Here is a 20,650-nt window from a genome sequence, read left to right as displayed (position 1 = left end):
CAACGGCCGCCGCAGGAGAAAATTTTACTATTTTCGTCTCTTTTACATCATGCCCTAATCAATCCTTTTATAGACCCGCCGCAGGAGAAAATTTTACTATTTTCGTCTCTTTTACATCATGCCCTAATCAATCCTTTTATAGACTTAAGGGTTTTACAAATAGAAAAGGAAACAGGTCAAAAACTGTAACTGGGCCAAAACCCGACTCGTGGTCGACCGCCGCGCCACACGCAATCGACCGCGACGAATCATTTTTCTAATCAGAGTCTCTGGAGTTTTGGCGGTTGACCGTCGCGCCACCCGCGGTCGACCACGACTCAGTCAAAATGCGCCCTTCGTCGTTTTGCTTGAACTTCATCGTCGTCGATCCTGTTTCTCCTGTTCCACTTTGTTCCTCTTTATTCTGAAGTATAGGGCATGTCTGATAGTTAGGCTTCACATATCCTAACAATCTCCCACTTGGAGACTAACTATCAATCTCTTTCAGCTCTCTCTGCGGCGACGGCCTCCATATCATCAAATAATGAGGCCAACTGAAGTTGAACACAACTTCAGTTTCTCTGTAGTGACAACCTTGGTAAGCATATCGGCTGGGTTCTTGCTTTCTTGAATCTTCACAAGTTTCAACATGTCCTCGTCCAACGCTGATCTTATGAAGTGGTAGCGGATCTGTATGTGTTTAGTCCTTGCATGAAAAGTGGGATTCTTCGCCAAATGAATTGCGCTTTGGCTATCACAATGTAAGACACTCTTTTCACTCTTCTGTCCCAGCTCCTCCAAGAAACCCTGCAACCATATCATCTCCTTGATTGCCTCTGTCACAGTAACATATTCAGCCTCTGTTGTTGATAAAGTAACGATCTTCTGCAACTGAGAAACCCAACTAATAGCTGTAGAGCCCAAAGTGAATATGTATCCTGTAGTGCTCCTTCTCTGGTCTATCTCACCAGCATAATCTGCATCAACAAAACCCTACAGAACTAACTTGCCTCTCTTGAAGCATAAACAATCTTCTATTGTACCTCGTAGGTATCTCAGAATCTACTTTACTGCTTCCCAGTGCTGCTCTCCTGGATCTGACATGAATCTGCTTACAGCTCCCACTGCATGGGCAATGTTAGGTCTCGTGCATACCATGACGTACATGAGGCTTCCAATGGCCGAAGCATATGGAACCTTAGCCATGTAGTCTTTCTCTTCATCAGTCTCGGGGCACTGCTCCTTAGTCAATTTGAAATGACTAGCTAACGGTGTGCTAACGGCCTTAGCACCACTCATCCCGAATCTCTCAAGCACCCGTCTAATGTACTCGGCCTGAGATAGCCGCAGTGTGCCCAAGAGCTTGTCTCTACTGATCTTCATCCCTAATATCTGCTTCGCTGCGCCTAGATCCTTCATGTCGAACTCACTCGACAGCTGCTTCTTCAGCTTCTTGATCTCTCTCATGTCTGAACCGGCTACTAGCATGTCGTCGACATATAAAATCAGGATGATGTAACTGTTGTCAAACTTCTTGACAAAGCAATAATGATCAGCATTGCACCTGGAGTAACCGTTCCTGTGCATGAATCCATCGAACTTTTTATACTATTGCCTTGAAGCTTGTTTCAGGCCGTACAAGCTCTTCTTCAATCTGCATACCATCTCCTCTTTTCCCTTCTGAGTAAACCCCTCTGGCTGCTGCATATATATCTCTTCCTCTAGATCACCATGGAGGAAAGCTGTCTTTACATCTAGCTACTCGAGATGTAGATCTTCAGCTGCAACAATACTCAAGACTGTTCTGATGGTAGTCAGTTTGACTACAGGAGAGAAGATCTCTGTGTAATCAACTCCTTCTCTTTGCTGAATTCTGATGGTAGTCAGTTTGACTACAGGAGAGAAGATCTCTGTGTAATCAACTCCTTCTCTTTGCTGAAATCCTTTAACCACCAATCTGGCCTTGTATCTCTTGGAACCATCATGTTCCTCTTTGATTCTGTACACTCATTTGTTGCTCAAGGCATTTCCCCCCGTTAGTAGCTTCGCAAGTTCCCATGTCTTGTTGGTGTTCAAGGATTTTATTTCATCTTTCATGGCGAGCTCCCACTTGCTCGCATCATCCACTCGAAGTGCCTCATCATAACTTTCTGGCTCTCCATCGTCACTCAATAGTAGGTAGTTGAGATGAGCTCTGGGCTGTAGTGATGGATACTTTGGATTAGGCTTGGGGACTCTAGCTGACCGCCTCAACACTCTGACGGGCGAAACAGGCTCTCCATCTTCATCTGCCCCCTCTGAAGTAGTCTCATCCATCAACTCTTCTTCTTCATCAGAACTAGCTTCGGGATTGCCTCCATCTGAGGCATCATCTGACTCGAAGTATGTGGGATCACTCTACACCGAACTAGTGGACTGAACGGCATCACGGTCTTTGTAGAGGACTGTTTCATTAAAGACCACATCTCTGCTTCTGATGATTTTCTTGTTCTGCTCATCCCAGAATTTGTAGCCAAACTCATCACCGCCATAACCAACAAAGAAACATTTCAAAGACTTAGGATCAAGTTTGTTTCTTGCATGATCACTCAGATGAACGTATGAAACACATCCAAATACTCTCAGGTGAGAAAAATTTACCTGCTTTTCACTCCATACTTCTTCGGGTATTTTGTGCTCCAAAGGCACTGATGGTCCCCGGTTGATCAAGTAGGCAGCTATGTTGACTGTTTCTGCCCAGAATTGCTTTAGAAAACCTGCTTGTAACTGCATACTTCTGGCTCTCTCAGTCAACGTTCTGTTCATTCGTTCTGCTATGCTATTCTGCTGGGGTGTACCTGGCACTGTCCTCTCTAATCTAATGTCGCTGTCATAACAGAACCTCTTGAACTCTGAGTCTTCATACTCGCCACCATTGTCAGAACGAAGCTTCTTGATCTTCAAACCGGTCTCGTTCTCTACCATAGCTTTCTATCTCTTGAAGACTTCAAACACTTCTGATTTGTGTTTCATGAAATAGACCCAAGTCTTCCTCGAGCGATCATCTATGAAGGTCACAAAATATAACATTCCGCCGGTGGATGGTACTGATGCTGGACCCCACACATCTGTGTGAACTAACTCAAGCTTCTCTTCTTTAGGAGTTCTGTCAACCCTTTTGAAGCTTATTTTCTTTTGTTTCCCAAGAATGCAACTTTCACATAAGTCAATATCAGCCGATCTCAAACCTGGTAACTTCCCATTCGACTGCATAACCTTTAGGCCTTTGCTACTCATGTGACCTAGCCTCTGGTGCCACAAATTTGGGTCTTCCTTACTTTCAGCCACTGCAATGGAACCACGTGCATCTATCGTCATGTAGAGGGACCCTGTCTTCGTACCACAGGCAACAACCATGGACCCCTTTGTAACCTTCCACGTATCACATGCGAAGGTTGATACATATCCCTCTTTCGCCAATTGTCCTATGGAAATCAGATTTTTCCTCAGGCTAGGAACATGTCTCACATCACTCAGCTTCCATATAGACCCATTGAGCTTGATCTTCACGACTCCTTTGCCAACAATATCACAGGGCTGATCGTCACCAAGATAGACTTTTCCTAGGTTTCCTGAAACGTAGTTCTCAAATAAATCTCTATTTGAGGTAGCATGAAACGAAGCTCCTGAATCCAGCACCCACGATTTAGTCTTGCTCTCCAACGAACAGATTAGGGTATCATCTGACTCTCCTGAGGCCACGTTTGCTTCAGTCTTGTTCTCCTTGTCCTTCTTGGGTTCTCGGCACCGATTCTCATAGTGGCCAAACTTGTCACAATTCCAGCAATCGATCTCCTTATTGCTCTTGCGATTTCTGGACTTTGACCTCCCGTTCCTCGAGTTAGGTCTTCCTCGGCTATTCCCTCTGCTTCTATTTCTATTTCTTCCTCTGCTCTCAAGATTCAACGCCGACCCTGAATTAGAAATCCCTTCCTCTTGTCTTCTAATCTCATCAGTCATAATCATATCCACCACCTCTGAAAACTTCAGTTTTGATTTGCCACATGATCGGCTAATCGAGATAACGGTACTCTTCCAACTGTCGGGTAATTGACCAAGTATTAAGAGGGCTTGGATTTCATCGTCAAACTGAATATTGACCGAGTTTAGTTGATTCGTGATCTCGTTAAACTCGTTCAGGTGTTCCTTGAATTTTTGGCTCTCGGACATCCTCAAATTAAACATCTTTTTAATGAGATGTACCTTATTCGCCGCAGAGGGCTGCTCATACATACTGGACAACGCCGCCATGAGATCCGCCGTCGTATTCTGATTCTTGATGTTGAACGCTACTGATTTAGACAAGATCAACCTGATCGCTCCAAGGGCCTTTTGATCAAATAGCTTCCAATCCGCATCCTTCATATCCGTCGGCTTCTATCCCAATGGTAGGTATAAATCCTTCTGATAGAGGTAGTATTCCATCTGCATCTTCCAGAACCCGAAGTTTGTTCTATCAAACTTCTCAATCTTGGATGTTTCCTTCTCAGATCCCATGTCTCTGACCTCAAATCGTTCGCGCCGAACCTGGTCGCTCTGATACCACTTGTTGGGGATGCACAACCCCCCTGATGTGATTTAGAAATAGAGATTTAGGAGAGAAGAGAGAATTTAATCAATCAAAAACACACAAGATTTACGTGGTTCGCTTCTCAATGTGAGAAACTACGTCCACGGCAGCCGCAGGAGAAAATTTTGTTGCGTGCAGAGGAAATTTCGGCAGCACTTCGGCAGCACAACAAGAGAGTCAGGTCGTAATAAGAATTCCCGTCTCACCAAGGAAACAAGAATCTGAAGCGAATATCTCAACAAAGTGAGATATCGGCTCTTCCTCTCATCAGTTCTAGGACTGACCTGTCGAGGGATCCTAAAAAGCTATTACAAATCATACAAAAGCAGTACAAGCAATTTTTACGTGGTTCGGCAAATTGCCTACATCCACGGGGAGAGGATGTGGAGATTTTACTATATGGAGGAGAAATACAACGGGTTACAACTCACAAAATCACTCAAATATAACCCTAACCAAAGCTCTCAACTCCCTCACAATATCTTCCTCTCAAAGTGCTCAAAACAATGCTAATTCTCTCCTATTCTCTCCTTCAATTGTTCCATATATATAGAAATACTAAAATCATAAACATACTAGGAATTCTAAACCAAAAGCCAAATCAAATTAGGAATCCTAATAACCTATTACCAAAATAGATTAGGAATCCTAAACCAAAATAGATTAGGAATCCAACAATTGAATCCTAAACCAAAATAGATTAGGAATCCAACAATTCTCCACCTCGGTGAAGTGTTCCCAACACTGAGCCGACACCAACATGAGCACCAATGTGTCGTCTCTCTAAACTCGGCTGCACCAATGTGGTTGCCTACGTACCCCCTCTCCCAAGAGATCAAGCCGCCCGTAGTTGATCCAAATGGCCGTCAACGGTCTCAACAATCACGAATGTGCAACAAGTTTCGACAATGATCAAACTTGTTGCTCGGAACCACCTTAGTGAGCATATCCGCCGGATTATCCTTTGTGTGGACTTTCACAATCTTCACATCACCATCTTCAAGAACATCCCGAACGAAGTATCCTTTGTGTGGACTTTCACAATCTTCACATCACCATCTTCAAGAACATCCCGAACGAAGTGATAACGGACGTCAATGTGCTTTGTCCTCGCATGAAAAACCTGATTATTCGCCAAATAGATAGCACTCATGCTATCACAATGAATGGTGACGGACCTCTGTGAAATACCAAGTTCCTCTAAAATTCCTCGAAGCCAAATAGCCTCCTTCATAGCCTTCGTAACTGCCATATACTCTGCCTTCATCGTAGACAAAGCCACCGTAGACTGTAAAGTGCATCTTCAACACACCGGCGCACGGGTCAAAGTGAACACATACCCCGTCGTAGACCGGCGCTTATCCAAATCCCCGGCATAATCCGAATCAACATAACCAATGCATAACTGCCCACCTTTAGTGTCCCGCTCATAAACCAAACCAACATTGAGCGTACCTCAAATATACCTTAAAATCCATCTCACGGCGTCCCAATGACCCACTCCTAGATCGTGCATGTATCTCGACTCCATGCTCACCGCCTGTGACAAATCTGGCCTCGTACATACCATCGCATACATCAAGCTCCCAACCGTACTCGCATATGGAGTCTTCGTCATCAACTCATGGTCTTCAACTGACTTCAGTGAAAGACCAGCTGAAAGCTTCAAATAGGCTCCCAATGGTACACTAACTGGCTTCGTATACATGCTAACATGAAATCGCTGTAGAACCTTCTTCAAATAAGCCACCTGTGTCAAACAAATTCTGCCCTTCTTCTTATCTCTGCCGATCTCCATCCCTAGAATGCGCTTCGCCTCACCCAAGTCTTTCATCTCAAACTCATTTGAAAGCTGAACTTTTAACTCATCTATAGCCGACCTGGAAGTAGAGGCAACTAACATGTCATCGACATAGAGCAACAAATAGATGTACGCACCTCCTTTTAACTTGCGAAAATATACGCAAGGATCAAACTGGCTCCGAGTGTACGAATGACCAAGCATAAAACCATCAAATCGCCTATACCACTGTCGAGGAGACTGTTTCAAACCGTATAGCGATTTCTTCAATCTGCAAACCAACTTATCTTTCCCTGCAGTTCGGAATCCTAATGGCTGAGTCATATATATTTCTTCATCAAGATCACCATGAAGAAATGCTGTCTTCACATCCAACTGATCTAACTCCAAACCACACTGTGCCACCAAAACTAGCAAAATCCGAATCGAAGAGTGCTTCACCACCGGAGAGAAAACCTCATTATAGTCAATACATTCCTCCTGTGCATAGCCCTTCGCAACCAACCTAGCTTTGAACCTTAATGGTGTGCCCTCAATGCCCTCCTTCTTCGTGTATACCCACTTGCAACCAATTGCCTTCCGTCCCTTTGGAAGCACCCACTTGCAACCAATTGCCTTCCGTCCCTTTGGAAGCTCAACAAGCTCCCATGTATCGTTCTTATGAAAAGATTCCATCTCCTCCTGCATAGCCACCTGCCACGAATCAGCCTCCGAACTCTGCTCAGCCTCTCTGAATGTAGTAGGCACCAACTCATCGATACTCTCCACCGGAAGTGCATACGCAACTATGTCGGCATACCGTGCTAGCATCTGTATGTTTCTCCTCTGTCTTCGAACCACAATAGAATCCTGAACCTGAGCTGTCGGTTCCTGATCCTGCACATTTGTACTTGTATCCTCCGTGTCACCGTCGTGCTCACCTGGCATCACCTCAGTCGGCACCTGCATGGATACTGTACCATCTGGACAATGTGGAGCTGCATCGATCTCCACCACCTGCGATATCTCCTCTGTCGGGTCGCTCTCCACCTGATGAGAGCTGGGAAGCTTCTATCAACTGGATCCCAAAGCTTGTATCCCTTGACACCACGCTTGAATCCTACAAATATGGCCTTCCTAGCTCGAGGTTCCAATTTATCAGTTCTAACATGATAATATGCAGGGCACCCGAATACCTTGAGCTGGTCATAATCATGTGCTGGCTTTCCCGACCACATCTCCATAGGGATTTTCCCCTCAATCGCAGATGAAGGCAGCCTATTAATGAGGTGGCTCGCATATGTAAGTGCTTCAGCCCAAAAGATCTTCTCCAGTAAAGACCGATTTAGTCTCTCTGCCACTCCATTCTGCTACGGTGTATGACTAACCATGAAGTGTCTCTCTATGCCCTCGTCTCGACATAGCTGCTGAAAGGGGTCTGAAGTATATTCACCACCGTTGTCGGATGGCAACGTCTTGATCTTTCTCCCAGTCTGCAGTTCCAATCTCTTCTTTCACTCCACGAATATATCTAGGACTTCACTCTTCTTTGTCATGGTGTACACCCAATATTGCCTAGAATAGTCATCTACAAAAGTAACGAATCAATGTCTACCACCAAGTGATGCAGTCTTGGTGGGACCCCAAACGTCTGTGTGCACGTAGTCCAGGATGCCCCTCGTCTGATGAATGACAGTCCCGAACTTCACCTTCGTCTTCTTGCCAAGAACACAGTGCTCACAGGACTCAATCTTCCCACTCTTGGCTCCCTTCAATAGTCCCTGCTTGCATAATGCCTGCAGTGACTTTTCACCTGTGTGCCCCAACCTATAGTACCAAAGTCTGCTCATGCCCGCTTCTGAAATAGCCGAAGCAACCTGGCCAATCTCGGTGCTTCCCTTCAGATAATATAAATTCCGATTGCGGACTCCCTTCATCACCACCAATGATCCCTTAGTAACTTTCGCTACAGTATTTTCGAAAGTCACTTTGAATCCCTTCGCCTCCAAAGCTCCAACTGAGATAAGATTTTTCTTCAGTTGAGGATCAAATCTCACCTCTTTTAACTCACGGACTACTCCATCGTGCATCCCAATCCGCATGATACCTATCCCACAAACGCCACAGGATTGATCATTTCCCATGACAACAACGCCCCCGTCGACTTTCTCAAAAGATGCAAACCAGTCTCGCCTAGGGGTCATATGAAAAGTAGCACCGGAATCAAGCATCCAATTTGATGCATCACATGGTTCACCTTCGGAGTAATCAGTAGAGAAAAACACGAATCATCAGAATCATCGCCTTTCGCAATATTTACCTCATTGGCCTTCGGACCCTTTTTCTTGCCATTCTCTTTCTCCTTGAGCTTCGGGCAGTCTCTCTTCCAATGTCCCTGCTCCTTGCAGAATGCACATTGGTTCTTTGCTAATTGGTGGTGGCTTCTTGACTTTGACCTTCCTCTATTACCACATTTCGGATATGGGCTTCTACCTCTCGTCGACAAGGTCTCGCCTGAAGTGCTAGCAAGGGAAGTCTCCTTGTCCTTCCTCCTCAAATCATAATTGGTCAAAGCGTTAGTCACTTCACTATAGCTGATAGAAGATCTCCCGTTCAACAAAGTGAGCACGAAGGTATCATACTCCTCATCGGGTAAGGAGCCCAACAAAATAATCGCCTTTTACTCATCCGATATCTTCTCATCAACATTCGCCAAGTCTGACAACAACTTAGTGTAGTTGTTCACATGAGCCGCTAGTGAGGTGCCTCTGGACATCTGAAATCTGAAGAGTCTTCGCAGCAAGTGCAACCTGTTCTCAACACTCTTTGTGAGATACTTATTGTTGAGAATTTCCCACATCTTTATTGCAGACGTCACCCCAATCACATCATATTTCAGTTCCTGTTCCAAACAGGACCTGATCACCCCACACGCGTTCCTATTTATTTTCTCCCATACCGCCTCTTCATATTTAGGTGGCCTTTCGTGGACCATGATGGTCTCTTCCAAATTCTGAGCATTGAGCGCATCCTGTACGTCGCTCATCCACAAACCAAAGTTGATTTTGTCGTCATATTTCACCACACTAATCTTAGTGTTCTGAAAACCAACTTGTATTCTACTCGCCATCGATTCGCTGCTTTCACCTACTTCTCCCATTGCAAAATAACTCCAAATTGCAAAGAAAGATTCAAACTTTGAAAGGAATAAGAAATTACCCAACTGAACCCAAGATTGGATTCCAAATAGAATTCCTATCCACGCGAGGAAAGCGAAATCTCCAACGGTAACTCCTAATGCTATCTCCACCGAAGCCTAGAACTCCAAGAACCAAGCTTCACACAAGAATCTTCCTCCACCAAAAAAACCCTAGATCTGAAATCTGGGCTCTGATACCACTTGTTACGCGCAGCGGAAATTTCGACAGCACTTCGGTAGCATAACAAGAGAGTCAGGTGGCAATAAGAATTCCCGTCTCACCAAGAAAATAAGAATCTGAAGTGAATATCTCAACAAAGTGAGATATCGACTCTTCCTCTCATCAGTTCTAGGACTGACCTGTCGAGGGATCCTAAAAAGCTATTACAAATCACACAAAAGCAGTACAATTAATTTTTACGTGGTTCGACAAATTGCCTACGTCCACGGGGAGAGGATGGGGAGATTTCACTATATGGAGGAGAAATATAACGGGTTACAACTCACAAAATCACTCAAATATAACCCTAACCAAAGCTCTCAACTCCCTCACAATATCTCCCTCTCAAAGTGCTCAAAACAATGCTAATTCTCTCCTATTCTCTCCTTCAATTGTTTCATATATATAGAAATCCTAAAATCATAAACATACTAGGAATTCTAAACCAAAAGCCAAATCAAATTAGGAATCCTAATAACCTATTACCAAAATAGATTAGGAATCCTAAACCAAAATAGATTAGGAATCCAACAATTAAATCCTAAACCAAAATAGAGCGGTCGACCGCCGCGCCATGCGCGGTCGACCGCGAAGCTGCTCCTCAGCAATGTGCTTGTCTGTGCACGTTGGCGGTCGACCGCCGTGCCATGCGTGGTCGACCGCGACTCAGTCAAAATGCGCCCTTCGTCGTTTTGCTTGAACTTCGTCGTCGTCGATCCTGTTTCTTCTGTTCCACTTTGTTCCTCTTCATTCTGAAGTATAAGGCAGGTCTGATCGTTAGGCTTCACATATCCTAACACATCCAACAAGAAGTCTATGTCTGCAAAAAATAATAGTGTTAACTTATAGTTAGATTCTAAGATTACCTATGTAATTACAATCAACAATCTCAAGATCATTCATATAGACAGACTCTAGGACCATCAGTGTAATTACGTTGTACTTGAGGGTACCAAAATGTAATTAATTCTTGCTTTTATATATGCTAGGTAAATGATGTCTTCATTAAGTGAGTATATACATAATAAAAGAGTATAAGATCGGCTTTATCAGTCTTTCAAACTTAAAACAAGAAGACAGACTCCCATTATCGGAATATCATGGAGAAGCTCTTTAATTATTGCTGCTACGTAATTCTTCCGGCATCGAAGCTACCCTATAATGCGAGCATATATTAGGAAGAGTATATATAGTATACTTTTATACGTGTCTTAAACCTTAATCATCGGGTACTTTGTTGATGAACAGTCTATGATTCAATCTGACTATAACTCAAATAACGATCCATGAATTAAACATTTCATTATTGTGAAACACAAGCTGTCAACAAGAACTAAATAAACCGTTATGATGATGCTTTGCATAATCTGGGATCATATAAGAGATTACGTAGATTTTCATGTATTAATATAATGTGCTTTTGGAAAATATAAAATTATATTCCTCAATATTTACTATAACTTTGAAATTTTGTTGCAGTAACATGACACTTTGATGTGATAGTAAAGCAATTCAAATTCGAACTCTAGTAATGATCACAAATTTCTAAAGTAGATTTGAAATAAAAAGACAACCATGCGAACGGCAAATTATGTTGTGAACGGAAAATTGGAGAAGAAACAAAATGAACCGTGTGGGCCAATTGAATGATAGGGGTGGCTCTTTGCCCCCCTTCAAATCATTGCTCCCGTGCGATTCCTATTAGGACTCAGCCCAGCCCAACGAAATATCTGCAGGCATCATTAGATTTGGAAAAGTATTTGGGGGGTCATAATTATTACATCATCAACATGCAACACCTAATTAATCTCTATTATTATACTCGTAGAGTCATAAAACCAACATTTGATATTTAATTCTAGATGCGGAGGGTTTTCGGCAATTTAGGAACTAGACACATGGGGTCAAACCAAAACAAGCGTCAATTATACATCTATAAAATATTTCATGATTCCTTCTTTCGTTATCGCACATAAAACGTAGGAAAAGCAACCTGTACAAAAATGCCCTGCCAGTTGCAAATAAAATCAACAAACATTAGCTTGACCGGTTACTCGTTTTCGGAATGATTCCTCGCATCGATCCACAAGCCCACATGCACTCTCTTTCATTCCAACCAGAGGAATCTTGGACGCAAGTAAACGAGATGTAACTTTCATCTCAGAAGATACATGTGTTTCTTAATTCCTTTGCTCAACATGCAACAGATTCATCCTCTGGGACATCCCTCAGGATTGAGACACACCAAAGAGTCGTACAATCCAATGAACCAAGAGCTTGCAAATCTTTCATTCATTACCAAGAAAAAATCAACATAGATATAAAGCGGATAGCCAACTCTGAGCATTAGAAACCCGTAAATAGTTTTCGCTCTTTTTATTTGTTAAGGAAAGAAAATGCACCAGCTGATGCAAATAAAACCCTGATACTAGAGTCGAGTATTTAAATTTTCAACAATGGACTCATATAGTTTTTTCCAATCCATGAAACTAGCGTACAACATAGATCATAGATCAAGAGACAAAATGATATTAACTGAAGCGCTCCGTTTTGATAACCAACATTAGGTAACAAAAGGCCTTTCTGCTGACAGTCAATAAAACTGGGAGGAAATCACTCAATAGCTTCATACTTGTGATGGTGTCTCTACATGACCATCCCACTTCTCTACCATCTCTTGCAGCTTACTGAAGCCCTGCAGTAGATAGCATCCAAATTTACTCAATTTAATCGAGTTGATAAATCTTTACGAAAATGGCATAAATGAAAAGTGTGACATACTGCCGTTATTAAAAACAAAGAATACAGCAGTTCATATAATGCCAATCCACATAGCTAAATATATATTATATATAGTTAATATATATATAAAATATATATAATATATAATATTGAAATATGGGTATGCTGGTACCAGCACAAAAAGTTGTGCTCGGTAGTGAGGTTCACATCCCTCCACCTCAATTTCAAATGGAACATCCATGGATGGATTGGATGGGGATGTGACAATACTACGAGTACAAATTTTTGCTTGGTACCGAAGAATACCAATATCTATATCGATATCTATAACTAATATAGATAATATTTATATATATATATATATGTGTTTTGACTCATTTACAAGCAAGCATACATTTGACCATGTATAGTTAAATTTGTCTTGCCTGGAGAGAAACTTAATTCTTTTAAAGAATTTAGAGCTAAACTAGTCCTGTTGGAATTGGATGCTGGAACGCCAACTAAATGAAAAATCTCTAAGAAGAAAAAAATAAAATTTTAAATATTTTATTTTTCTATTCACGCATAAAAGCTATAAGAAATGACAGCTGGAAATGGTTTTAATCCTAGATTTTAGTAAAGCATGCTATCCGAACTTTTAACCATGATATAAACAATTAGAAACGTTCATAGACCAATTTTTATTTTGTCTCAGGCATCCTACAATTTTACCTAACTCAAACCAAAATTTAAGAAACTTGGGCTTTGATTTTTAGACATTTTTGATAATGTAGAGAAATTTAAAATGTATAACTTTAATAGAGTCGTTTGTAGAAGTTGACAAACACTAAATTTCAACAAAAAGAGTTGAGTAAAAATCCTTCAGAAGTAGCCTAAGTGTATCTCGTTTACTGAACTTTATGTACTAATATTATTGATTCAAAACAACAACTGGACAATTTAACGGAATTGTGAACCTTTTGAAAGTCGCAACTAAGCTTCATTTACGGAAAAAACCAAAAAGATTTTAGATTTAGCAGTAATCAGTACGCAATGCAGGTCGACATTATAATTTTAATATCTTCCAATGTCTATTATCACAACAAATTATGTAGTGCTATCATAATAGAATGTGAAAAGAGGGTAGTAGCACATGATGACCGCAAAATATTGTATAATACTCACTATTCGGATTGTGAACTGTCCAAATGATTCACCCTGCTGGCGATTCATTTTCCAACTGTAGAAGAGTGGCTCTAGAACCTTCTCCAGAGTTTGGATCTTCACCTTATTCATAAAGCACTCTGCCAGTGTAGTCTGATTAGGTGTCCCCCCAAGCCAAATCTGTGTATATAAAAAAGTGACAAGAGTAATGTAGTTAGTTTCTTTAACTTGTGCTTTATGAGGAACATCATTGCACCTTCTCAGCTAATTAACTCATGTTAATTATGGAGGTTAAGCTGCATCCACCATATTCATTATCATTCCACAATGGTGACCTTAATATAGAGAAGAGAACAAAGAGATACACCCTAAATACCTGGTAGCTATTTGGGCCATCCCCAACAAATCCCAGCTCAGCCATGTACGGTCTGGCACAGCCATTAGGGCAACCAGTTACTCTTACCACCACAGATTCATTATCTTTGATCCCTATCTGAAATAATTATGGCTTCATAGGTTAAAAAACAAAACTAATTTTTCTTCTAGCGGAATTCCTTACACAAATAAATTCGAGTATTGACGTAAGTACCTTATCAAAAACAGCTCGAACGCGCTTGAGAATATCAGGTATTCCTCTTTCAGCTTCTGTAATTGCTAATGGACAGAGCGGAAAAGCAGGACAGGCCATTGCAGTAAGATTGAGAGGGTCAACGTAGTTAGGTTGCTGTACAATGATGAAAAATATAGTTGTAATTAAACTTTAGAAAAATGCCAAGTTATACTCTATTTTTAATCGCATCAATCTATTACAAAGATAATGTGTACAGACATAATAAATACATATATTAACCTAGTAAATCAGAAAACTCTCAACATCAGTTTCTTTTTCCATTGACCTAAATCAATCTTATTAGCATATTCCTTAAGTAAGGTAAGTTTCAGAAATGTCATACAAAAGAGTGAACCAAGTTTTACCAGAAGACCAGCTTCATCAAGAGCTCTGGTGATGGAATCTCTCCAAGAATGATGGATGTCACACAAAATTAGGTTCTGGTTAGGCGTAATGCGCACACTAAGGTTATAATTCTCAATTATTTCTCTCAATGTTTTCTTCTTTTGACCTCCAATGCGACCATTATCAACATGCACACCACAAAACAAGGTTTCATTGTCCTGTAAGAAAAATGCAATAACTTTAAAATATGATTACTGAAAAGTGAGAAGTACATTCAACTGTATTTTAATTCATGTGAAAGATAAAATCAGTGATAGAATGACACTATAATTAATTTTGTAACATTTGAAAACACATACTAGCATTTCTAAATCCAAAGAAGCAGGAGTTTGGTTTAGTAGTAAACGAAAAGGTAGGGAAACAGAAAGATACCAGGTGCAAATAATGCACCAACAAGAGAAAATTATTTCCATATCTTATGAGTATTGTTTTAGCCAAACCTGTTTATGCCAACCAAGATAGCTTCTAAATTCCCACTCAGGTAATTTACGGAATGCCTCAAACTTCTTTCCATAGTATTGCTCAACAACACTGCGAAACTTATCAATTCCCCATTCATTAATCAAGTACTTCATTCGACTATATCTCCGATCATCCCTTCTTCCATTATCTCTTTGTGTACAAACAATTGCTTTAATAGCATACAATATGTCTTCTTTGGGAACATAACCCAGTGGCTCTCCCAAACGGGGGAAAGTGGCGTTCACCCTGTGCGTTCTTCCCATGCCACCACCCACCTAAAGTTGAAATTTTTCCAAAAGAACATATGCTGAAAATGAAAAAGAGATTAAAAATACATGCTAATACAAACAAAAAAGAAAGTCTCTTACGTATATGTTAAAACCCTGAGGCTCTCCATCACTATCAGAAACTACAACAACACCAATGTCATTAGTCAAGATGTCAACAGAGTTGTCTGTAGGCACGGTAACTGCAATTTTGAACTTCCGAGGTAAAAACTGAGTTCCATAAATTGGCTCTGCAGAATCAGGAAAGTTTGTCCCATGAGAATTGTCATTACGAGCCTTCACCACTTCAGGCGGCTCAGCTGACATGACTTTCTCACCATCTACCCACAAATCATAGTAAGCACCGGATTGAGGTGTAAGAAGGGAAGCAATATTCTCTGCAGTTTCCTGAGCAAAAACATACTCTTTGCTGGTGTAGGGGGCAGCAGGAGCAAGAACGTTCCTATTAAGATCACCACATGCACCAAGAGTTGAACCCATGTTTTGAATAATAGTACTCATCACGGTTTTAAGATTCTTCTTCAGGACACCATGGAGCTGAAATGTTTGCCTAGTTGTTAATCGTAAAGTGCCAATGCCAAACTTATCGGCAAGGTCATCCATAGCCAAGTAGAGCTTGTTCGGGACTTTCCCACATGGATTCTTGGTTCGAAGCATAAACGAATAAGATTTTGTACGACGTTCTTCTCTGTTGTACTGCTGATAACTACCATGAAACTTTATCAGTTGGATGGCGGACTCATTTATATTTGGCGCCTCTGTTACCAATTCCTCATTCAGTGGATATCTAAGAAAATTGCTTTTTTCTTTAATCAATTCAACTGCACTTCTTTTGACCTCAGGCTGAAAAAAGAGAGGAAACAAGAGGTATTAATGAGCCGGTGATAAATAGCCACTACCTGCAGAACATATGTGGTATCTATCTGCAACTGATGATTCCAGAAATTTGAGTATATGAAGGGAAAAGGGGTATATGCAAAGATCATTTTGTGATAGAAGAGCAATCAAACTCACAACAAGTATCTAACAAGATTCTAATGTATCCCACCAACTTAATATTTGAGATAGAGAAGTGATCAATCCTTCTGCATAAAGGCACGTGAACCATCATCTTCTGCAGCTCGTTTTCATCGGAAAGTCGGATGATCTGATCAATCTAGAAACCACTTGGATCACGTGATCCTACATTTTCACTCCAAGAACTCATGATGTTGGTTTGTTTTATTATTATACATCAAGATGTTCTTAATATTTACTGCATTTTATTCTTAGTTTCATGTATCCAATATCACTAACCATCTCCAATCCACCAAATATAGGTTAAGTGAAAAGGCTTCATCAATCACGGGGTCTATTAATGCCTTGCATTTGCTTAATATTTGATCATTTTGTTATGGTCAAAGAAGCACCCAGTTTATGCCTTCTAAACCTATCTTATTCGCCACTTTCGTGATTTAAATCGTCTGAATAAGGAGCAAGGCAATGGTAATTTCTCAACCTAGAAAGTTCCTGTTTAAAGCGAGAGATGATAAACTCTCTTCCCATAGCTGTTATACAAACTCGATAGGGAATTATACCATGGTTTTATTGATCAATCTTTGATTCAAAGCATCATCTCATCTTAATTAAAAAAGTAAATAGGAAGAAATTCAGTTATTCTTTCTCGCTTTTGAATTGATTTTCTTTTGACCTTTTTCAATGTCTGCTCACCTGTAATCTTCTTCAACATCTTTCTATGTTTTGTTTTCGTAGATTGGATACAAGATCACCTTGGCCTTGTTGTTCATTCTTTTAGGAATGTTCTAATTTAAGATATTCTTTTGATTAGCTAATATTGTAAGTTCTAATTTATGTTGATCTTTTCACTTTGAATAATGGCAAAAAGTTCATTCTGTTCAAATAAAAGATCTTGCATCCACAACAAAAGTAGTGTAGCAAAGAAGCAATAGAAATAAAAATCTATCACTGTAATATCATATTGACAAAACCATATGCATTCCGACACACACAGAAGGAGAAAAAAAGATTGATAGAGAGGAGGTTCGAATTGGATTGGAATTCAATAGTACAATATTCGTATTTGAATTTTATAATAAATAATAATAATAGTAATAGTAGTAGCAGCAGCAGAAGCAATAGTAGTAGCAATAAAAATAATTCAAGAACCCCTACGCTTCCATCATAACATTGCTTCCATCATAACATTTGACGATAACAGTAAGCAGGAATCAAGGAACCCTTGAGAGATAAGAGAAAAAGGCATATCATACATCAGGGGGGGAAAACTCAAAGTCCTATTTTTCCATTCAGTTCTGTTAAGGGTTATATCCTCCGATAAATTAACTATAATAAATTTCTTCTGTATTTCCAAAACATGTTCTCTTAGTTATAATTTGAATCCTTCTTGACTCATTACTATAATCTTAACATTTTTCCTAGATGCACATAGTGACCTCCATTATACAAGACCAAGCAATCTCATTCAATTTCCCCAATTTATCCTTCACATGTTCACCGTAACATTCTTCCATTCAGTTCTTGACTCATAGGTATTTCAATTCCACTAACAGGTTTTAGTAAAATTACACAAGTTTTAGTAAAATTACACTCTTTTGTGTTCTGCTACTTCTAAATCCTTTAGATTCCAGAGATTTTATCCACATTTCTTCTTTGGAATTATCTATTTCTAGTCTCATCAACTAATATTATATCATCAACAAATAAATTGCATTGTTGGACTTTGCTGTGAACATGTCCAGTAAGATGGTACATACTTACTGCAAAAAGATGCTGCCTTTAAAATAATAATCCTTAATGTAAGCCTACAATGATAAGAAACTGTTTTATCTCTCCTTCATTTGTTACCGCTCTAAGTGTTACTCTACGATGCATATTTTTAATCGCGTCAATATATCTACCATATGCTTTTCCCCCCTAAAACCCACCACATTATCTTCCTCTATACTCATCATAAGCTTTTTTATATCAACAAACCATATATAGATAATAGATCCTTTCTCTTCTAGTATTAACAAAATGGCAAGTCATCACCATACTGTATTTGGTTGCATATAGCTACAAACCCAATTGATTTTCAGCAACATGCAATTCCAAACACAGTAGCTGGTGTCCCAAGTTCATTCTTCGCATTATCTTGTTTTCCTAACTACACAAAATAAGTTCACAAAAACTTTTTTTTTTATGGATCTACTATCAGAAATTCAATGCGTAATCTCAGCATTCAATGTGTATTCCTGAATAATCTAATTTTTCAGGGAGCGTTTGGATACCATGGTGTTTTTGCTGTTTTCGTTTTTTTTTTAAAAAAAACAATGAAACGCGTTTGGCAACCGGGGCGTTTTTTTGACTTGACCCTTTACAAAATCCAAAAATTAAACACTTTTCTCAAAACACCAAAAAGGTGTTTTGAGATTCCGTTTTTTCATCTAAGTCGTCTAATCTATTATCCTTATGCATGAAGATAATAAATTCGGTCGTTGTGGTCGGACTCTATTATGGATTTCTGACCACATTCTCCATAGGGCCCTCTTATCTCTTCCTTCTCCGAGCTCGGGTTATGGAAGAAGGAACCGAGAAGGAGGTATCGGCAACAACTGGTTTTATTACGGGGCAGCTCATGATGTTCATATCGATCTATTATGCGCCTCTGCATCTAGCATTGGGTAGACCTCATACAATAACTGTCCTAGTTCTACCGTATCTTTTGTTTCATTTCTTCTGGAACAATCACAAAAACTTTTTTGATTATGGATCTACTACCAGAAATTCAATGCGTAATCTCAGCATTCAATGTGTATTCCTGAATAATCTAATTTTTCAATTATTCAACCATTTCATTTTACCAAGTTCAACGTTAGCCAGATTAGTCAACATTTCTATGTTTCGATGCAACAACAAGATGTTATTTGTAACAAGTAGTTTTGTTGGTTGGTTAATTGGTCACATTTTATTCATGAAATGGGTTGGATTGGTATTATTCTGGATACGCTAAAATCATTTGATTCAATCTAATAGTTCCTTGTGTCAGAATTCTCAATTCTATGGCTCGAATCTTTAGTATTCTCTTATTTATCACCTGTGTCTACTATTTAGACTCCAAATCTATATACATGCTTAAGTTCTCTCTTTGTAGTAAATACCCAAAACAATCACATACCAACAAAAAGGGGGGAATAATTTTTAATCAAAAAATGACTCAACTTTACTGATCAAAATGAGACAATCTTACAGTAGCAACGGCCGTTATAACGGAGGAGGAAGCAGACGACGCCGGCGCCGGCGATGCCCTAACAGACCTCGGTATCGGGATTGAACCGCCCGATCTCAGCCCTTGAAATCCGTACCCGTGAATCTGAACCTTCGGATCCTTCACCGCCCCAATCTTCGCCACTGCCGCCATCACCGTTGACTGCAGAAAAAGCTAGGGTTTTGGAAAATGAGAGGAGAGTGACGGAGGTGAAAAAAATAGCCCGGCACTTGAAGCAGAGTGTGGTGACCGCACGAGCAGTGAAGTGATGATATTCTTACGTGATTGGGGTGGGAATCTTTTGGGAGTTACGTAGAGTGTTTGAGATTCGGAGTGCAGTTAAGAGAAAGAGGTGTAAGGGTAGCACTTTGTTTATTGTGATTTGCATTAGGGAAAATTGCATATAGACCCCAAAAGCATTTCAAGTGTTCCGCTCCCCAAGACTTTGTCAACGTTCCCAAAGACCCCCAGAAACAGTCAGAAATTCCCACAGACCCCAAAACCCCTACCCACGTGACCTAACGTGCAAAAACAAAAAAAATTGGTCAAAATGCCCTTTGATTTAACCGCCTCCTATTTATTTGAACTATTCCTCGTTGATCGTGCCAACTCATCTCTCTTTTGTCCAAGCGAACCAACTCCAAAGCATTTTCTCCATTGCAAAGCCCTAGCCTTAAATCAACTCACTCCAGAGATTAATCAAAAAAATGGTCGGCGAGACAACTCCCAAAGCAGTCGTCCCCGTCGAATTTAGCGAAGACGACGACGCGTCATAGTACGTCGTCTCAAAAAGACCTCAAACCATAGCAGAGTGGTCTGAAGCTGGCACATCAATTGCTGATGTTCTAGAGGACATTACAGCCAGCCATTCTCATCCCAGAAGTCCAGCTTAACCCTAAAAGACAGACCAGCATATAGATCTAGAGGGTAGCACCGGCACCACTGAC

At 40.4% G+C, this 20,650-nt stretch overlaps 1 protein-coding gene across 1 annotated transcript; it reads right to left on the bottom strand.

Moving 5' to 3' along the window:
• Positions 12,118-19,977, bottom strand: LOC109851504 (sulfite reductase [ferredoxin], chloroplastic-like). The gene is made up of 8 exons (XM_020421674.1): positions 19,686-19,977; positions 15,518-16,279; positions 15,128-15,424; positions 14,648-14,845; positions 14,262-14,396; positions 14,049-14,165; positions 13,694-13,852; positions 12,118-12,482 (listed from the first exon to the last, which is right to left on the bottom strand). Exons 1-8 carry the CDS (start codon positions 19,854-19,856, stop codon positions 12,414-12,416), a joined length of 1,908 nt encoding a protein of 635 aa, XP_020277263.1. The 5' UTR covers positions 19,857-19,977; the 3' UTR covers positions 12,118-12,413.

This window comes from Asparagus officinalis, chromosome 8 (assembly GCF_001876935.1).
Source record: "Asparagus officinalis chromosome 8, Aspof.V1, whole genome shotgun sequence".
Lineage (NCBI taxonomy): Eukaryota > Viridiplantae > Streptophyta > Magnoliopsida > Asparagales > Asparagaceae > Asparagus > Asparagus officinalis.
Note: the sequence above shows the minus strand (reverse complement) of the source record. Positions and strands in the feature narration are given on the sequence as shown.

Bases quoted from the DNA above. Each gene is read 5' to 3' on its own strand.
- LOC109851504 (XM_020421674.1), bottom strand. From the start codon at position 19,856: ATGGCGGCAGTGGCGAAGATTGGGGCGGTGAAGGATCCGAAGGTTCAG. The intron at 15,425-15,517 runs GTAAGAGACTTT...TTTCAACTTTAG, and splicing joins CTCAGGGTTTTAACATATAC to GTGGGTGGTGGCATGGGAAG. The intron at 14,846-15,127 runs GTTTGGCTAAAA...TTTTTCTTACAG, and splicing joins ATCTTGGTTGGCATAAACAG to GACAATGAAACCTTGTTTTG.